Source organism: Brachionichthys hirsutus, chromosome 21, assembly GCF_040956055.1.
Source record: "Brachionichthys hirsutus isolate HB-005 chromosome 21, CSIRO-AGI_Bhir_v1, whole genome shotgun sequence".
NCBI classification, from domain to species: Eukaryota; Metazoa; Chordata; class Actinopteri; order Lophiiformes; family Brachionichthyidae; genus Brachionichthys; species Brachionichthys hirsutus.
Window position 1 is genome coordinate 3,765,402 of NC_090917.1, and position 6,137 is coordinate 3,771,538.

A 6,137-nucleotide genomic window follows, 5' to 3' on the forward strand; every position below is an offset into this window, starting at 1 on the left:
ATGAGAATGTTTTACTGTTTAGATTAAATCTGTCAGCGTGGCTGGTCTGTTCAGATTAATTCAAGGTTCAGGGTAAAAATTCTCAGGATTTTAGGTCATTGCAGATTAACTTCAGTCACTTCTCACTCATGAAGTAATAAAACATTCATCTGACAAAGGGTGGCTTCAATTTAGTTTCTAGTATAGCACTTAAATGTGTGTTAAGCAGCTGTATAAGTGACACAATTCTACTTCTTAATATAGTTTTTTCTTTACATTATGTATTATTTAACAATCTTTTCCCCACAAAAATGGCCATACATTTGTTAAATAGGATATAACTAATAATGTATCTGCATAGACACAGGAACAAGCAAGCTCCTTAAAAAAACAACAACTGCATTTAGTTATGTATATTTTTTATAAAGAATATCAAAATACATTGTAATATGTGATGGCAATATGTAAAAATGTTTTAAAAAACAAAAAAATACTGTATACAGTAATATATTTCGTATAAAGTTGACACATTCAAACAGAATTGAGTCATATTGAGGTAATTGCACAACTGTGAGAAAAAAGATATCTGACAAATTCAACAACATTTTGAAGGCACCTTTAAAGTTCACTGCAAGATTAGCTATTGAAACAATAACCATGTTTCCTGTCACTCTATTTACCCCAATCCCAGTATTTTAAGTTACTTTTTCCAATATATAATATAAAAATATTATTTTTTACTTGTGTTATCAGGCAGCATATCTCTTGTGGTGCAGTTTGTCGTGATGCAGGAGCTCCTGGTAGCTCTTCTTCTGCCTGCTCTTCGTCCTGTGACCAGCCGGCCTCGGAACGTCTCCTCGAGACGAAGCCCTGCGGCTTCCTTGGATAGAAATCAGGGGGGGAAAAAAGTCAGAAAACTTTAACACATACAAGCCATAAAGCCATTGCTAGTATTGATTGGTATCGGTGTAGAAAAAAAGGAATTAGGTAAGAAAATACTGAGGGAAGAATTGTTGATGCCACTGACGTGTTTCACAGTGTGGTCCTTCGTAGCCTTGGCACTGACAACGGAAGCTCTTCCCAAACAGGATGCAGATCCCGTCATTCATACATGGGCTGGGCTTGCACAGGTCAACCGGCATTTTAGCTTCTAATAGATACAAACAAACATGAAACCTGCTATTCTGCAATTAGATTCCTTTAGGTGTTCAAACTATGAAAAGTCTAAATAGTCTCACCTGAGCACAACATCTGTACCAGCACATCCTCAAAGTACTTGAGATCTTCGTAAGAAGGCACGGCGATCACGTGTTCCCCCGAACCTGCAATCTGCAGCAGCCTCTCTTTCAGGACATCTCCGATCCCAACCACGAAAAGTGACACGCCGTTGTCTCTTATCTTCTGAGCCGGAACAACGGCGTCATCGCCGCCTGAACCGTCCGTCAACACCACCACCGCCTTGTTGACGCCTGGCCGTGCCCCTTTTGTCACCGTCAGGACGCTGGAGTGGATGTGGAGCAAAGCTGCACCCGTTGAGGCCGTTCCTCCTATATAGCTTGCATCATCTATACCCCTGATGACAGCAGAGCCGGTGTCATGGGCGTCCAGGTTGAAGACGGTGGTAGGCCTCCGCCCGTAGGCCACAAGCGCGACTTGGGCCACGTCACGATTGACGTCAAACAGGGCAGTCAGTCTGCGCACAAAGTCGAGCAAGGTGGGAAAGTTATCGAGGCCGACGCCACCTGAAGCATCCAGGGCAAACACCAAGTCGATCGCCTGGCCCGGGCAACCTGGGGGGGAAAAAATGGTACCCAATTGTAGTTTTTTTTAATGTGTGTGTTTATAAATTAACTCCACAGCCGTCCTACACAGTACCTTGTGTGTCCACGCTGCAAATCTTAGCCTTGAGCTCAGGGATCTTGGCGCTGAACTCAGGCGACGTGAAAGTCATAGTCCTCTGGGGATTTCCTGTGATATTATTCAGTTGTCCTTTCAAGTATTCTGGACCCACCCCTATCAGGAAGATCTCTCTGTCTCGTGCATATTTAGAGGCCTCCAAAACATCGTCCACAGCAGAAGTGGCAGTGATCAGCGCCACCACACGGGGTAGATCATCCGCGATGTCCGCGAAAACCGGCGCGCTCACAAAGCCGTGACGCGTGACGTGGCGGAGCGCCTGGCCTGTCCGGGTCTCGCCGCCAATCAGCTGAAGTTCCTCCACAGCCTTAAGTAGTCCCCTCGTGTCTCCTTGAAACGTGCCCACCTGCACTTCAATGTTGGTTTGTCCTCCAAATACGGCCAGGCCGACTTTGGCGGGGCTGTCAGACCCAATCACAGCCTGCAGGAAGCGCTTCAAGAAGGACTTTAAGCGGAGGAAGCCCTCCAAGGTGAGTGTCGAAGAGCCCTCCACCAGGAACAGCAAGTCCACTGAGCAATCCAGCGATAACGCTGGAGCTGGGTGGTTATAATGGAAAGTTAATTCAGCATCCACTAAAGCCTACCAATATCTGATATAAAGACAGTGTACAGACCACAATGTGGGTCTCCTCCGTAACCAGGTGGACACGTGCAGTGGTAACCCTCTGGACCTTCTGACACACATGTTCCACCATTCAGGCAGGGCTGAGAGTCACAGGGATCTGCAGAGCAGGGGAGCAAAGCATGAGAATGGCAGGAAGTCGGCTGCTAGCGTATGAAGAGAAAGAAACAGCCGTTACCTGGACAGACAGACCGGTGGCAGACTGTCTGGAGTCTCTTGTATGCCTTGCTGTACCTACAAAATGCATATTTCAAATGTCAAGTGTCTCATTACCTGATTTATAAGACGCTTTACATTTTACTTTTGTGCTAAAATAGTATTCCTAACCTTCACTGAATGGAGGGATGGAGTATCAGAAATGCAACGTCAATGTGAGAAAGAGCATCTGCATTACTCTTGCATTTGTGTGCACTTGCCTATAGTGCTGGCAGAGAGATGTGTATGGGGAATACCCCTTGGAACCTTTCCAACACATGAAATTCCCCTGCAGCTCTTTCACAGTCTCCAGCGTTTTCCTCTCACAGGGAAAGGACTCCACCTGACAGCCTATAAAAAGCAGGGCAAGATAATTAATCAGGGAGGGGGGGTAGACAATTAGCGTGTGTAGCAGTAATGATGGCCTTGAACCAGCAGAGGTTACCAAAAACTCCCACCTTGAGGCGTGGCATTACACACAGAGAAGGTGGTCAATGTGGTGTATAGACCATTAACGGCATCGTAGCAATCCTCGGCGAAGAAGACGTGGCTCTCTATAGGCTCGCTGGCCAAAGAATGTAGCTCCTCCCATCTGGAAATTGAAAAATAAAATTTTTAACACAAAGATTTTGTTTTTTTGATTTGTTGCTAGAAAAGATCACCAAACCTGGGGTAGCGAAGTCCCACGGCAAACAAGACCACGCCTGTTTGTTTGAGTTGTGCAGCTGCTTGCACCACGTTGCCCTGAGACCTCCCATCAGATAAGACGATGGCGATCCGGGCCACAGTGGAGGAATTACGGCCGCCTGGGAAACCCTTCCTGAGCACATACTTCAGAGCCAAGCCGGTCTGAGTGCTGCCTCCCCTGGGAGTCCAGAGGAGGCAGATGGAAACGGAGATGGAACGATTAGAGAGCGTGAACCGTACCACAGAGGCCTATCGCATTAAACATAAACCAGGATTCTCCTTGTAGTTCTTGGACTGAATAGTGTTGGCTAAGTTTCATCACTCAAGTGGCTCCAGAATGACACGTCAGACTCAGCAGAATTAGATCTGTTCGAAAGCCTCCTTTTGTCAGTAGCTATACACAATGAGATCCGTTAACTCTGGACTGTTGAGGGCAATGAGTGCTGAAATTAAAACAGACATAGAGGCGCCAATACACCATCTTTACTACTTATTTTTCTGTTATGGACAGCATTGATCCATTTTATCTTCCACTGTTATACAACACAGACTGTGAGAACAGGCCAGACCTCAAGATACTCATTGATGTTTTAAGAGCATCAAGCCGACCTGAACAATCGATTTAAAAATTCAACTTTGGAGTAAATGTGGTTCATATGATTTATGAGCTTCTGCAGCTGTTTTCATCCCAAGCTCATACATCCTCCAAAGAAAATAAAATTGATTTTTCACACGTTGAAGTGAAAGTTCTCAGACTTTGTCTTCGCATGCAAAAGGCTTATTCCCCTTAAAATAATCCCGGCGGTTTCAGTGAGCGTAATCCATTCACCTGACAGGTGAAGCACATCAAGGAGGTGCTGAATGAATGAATGAATGAATCAGGCACCCCTACATTCTTTGGTTGACGATGAGACACGGAGAAACAAACCTGTAAGACACCTTCTTCAACTGCTTCTGCAGCTCTTGCTCGGTGGCGTACGAGTCCAGGGCGAACTCCAGCCGAGGAGCGGAACCAAACTGGATCAAGCCCACTCGCACCTGATAGACGTTTGTGCAGCATCAGTGACGAGCGACGCGAGACAAAGAGGAAGAGGCAGACAGAAAGGAGCAGGAGGGGAAACAGACCTTGTCTGGTCTGATGTCCAACGCTCGGCAGAGTTTGATCGCGTAGTGTTTGGACCTTTCAAAGCCGCCTTTCCCCACACTGTAAGAACCATCCAGGAGGAAGAGGATGTCCATGGCTGCCGAGCACTGCATCACTTCCCATCGGGGGGGGGGGACAGTTATACACGTTTAATTTTAAAATTACCAGGTCCTGTCATGTTCAACATGAGAGAAAAACATGGTATAGCCTGCCAGAAGCCGTATTTCCATCTCCCAGGAGCAGGAGCACACTCTTTAAAAAACATTATCGGGCAAAAACACTTTTGCTGCTCCAAATGTGCTTGTACTTGCTGGTGGTGCAAATTATCCTGAGCGCTCCTGTCATGTTAGCGCGTGTTGCTGATTATGGAGAGGTCCATTAGAGAGGAGAGGAGCATGCCCTCGTACAAACACTTACTCCTGTTACAAAAGGCGCCACATCAACAAGGCCATACCACCGACTTCACAGGTTTCTCCCCAAACCACATCAAGCTGCTGCTTGCTTCTTCACAGCTCTTTCCTCCACTCCTTCCTTTTTTCGGTTTTGCTTATATTGATGTAGCCTTGATAGGACTAGCTGTGCATTGTGGGGGTGATGCAAACTCACTTTCTCCTGCCGAGTTGATCTTTACGATGTTCTCATGGCTGGTTTGGATCTCCTGCATGGAGCTGCACTGCTGGACTAGGAGGAACAACCAACACAGATGTCAGACAAACGCACCCAGAACAATGCATAAACATGGTGTCAATGCACTGTATAATATTTACATGCAAGGCCAGCACAGTTCATCAAATTTGTTTCCACTATTAATTAAAAAACAAAAAAATTGTGTTCTAAATAAATTCAGCCTCAGACTATAATTACAAAATTTCCCCATTAGCTAAATCCCAAAAACAAATTGTTTGCTTTTTGCAACATATTTGCATTGTCTTAAATTATTATGCTATTCTGAAAATCAAAAATATATATATTTTTTCCAAATCTGCAATTGTAAATTTTTCTCTATGTTAACTCTACCTAAAAAAAAAGTCCTGAAATATAAAGCGTAAAATTATATAAAACACCATAATTGCAAAATGCTAATGCACAAAGCCAAAAGCAGTCACAGAGACCGATTGTGCATATTTCATTTAATTCCTGCATGGTTAAAATAACAAGTGGCCTTGGTAATGCATCTGATATGGACACCTTTGGAAATTAATTAGAACAGTTCTTGATCCAAGGGCTCTGAATGCCACAGACACACTCAAATGCAAAACTAAAAGAAAGCCAATCAACTGACCTTGGAGGAGCAGCAGCGGTAGGAGGAGGGAGGGGTGGAACTGAAGGTGCATGTCGGGACGCCTGGAACGATAAAGCTCTCACTTGGCACCAAAAAAAACGGGATGAGATACAGCATAGGAGAAAGAGAGAGAGATAATGTGAGAGAAATTGAGACAAAATGAAAATTACTCCATTATCACCTCTACAGGTGGACTGTTCCACTCGCACTCTTATTTCACTTTCAGTCTGTAGTCACCAGTATTCCAACATGTGCTGCATTCATCCAGATTAAGCATATGATCAGTGAAAAATGAAGTTACTGGAGTGAAA

The 6,137-nt window shown here is 44.8% G+C and overlaps 1 protein-coding gene across 1 annotated transcript; it reads right to left on the minus strand.

Annotated features, from left to right (window-relative positions):
- Nucleotides 1-728: 728 nt before the first annotated feature.
- On the minus strand, nt 729-5,878 carry vwa2 (von Willebrand factor A domain containing 2). Its single transcript, XM_068754716.1, has 13 exons — nt 5,827-5,878; nt 5,151-5,225; nt 4,526-4,659; nt 4,329-4,438; nt 3,381-3,578; nt 3,172-3,305; nt 2,935-3,064; nt 2,697-2,752; nt 2,511-2,618; nt 1,855-2,433; nt 1,218-1,769; nt 1,007-1,129; nt 729-859 (listed from the first exon to the last, which is right to left on the minus strand). Exons 1-13 carry the CDS (start codon nt 5,876-5,878, stop codon nt 729-731), a joined length of 2,382 nt encoding a protein of 793 aa, XP_068610817.1.
- Nucleotides 5,879-6,137: the final 259 nt, after the last annotated feature.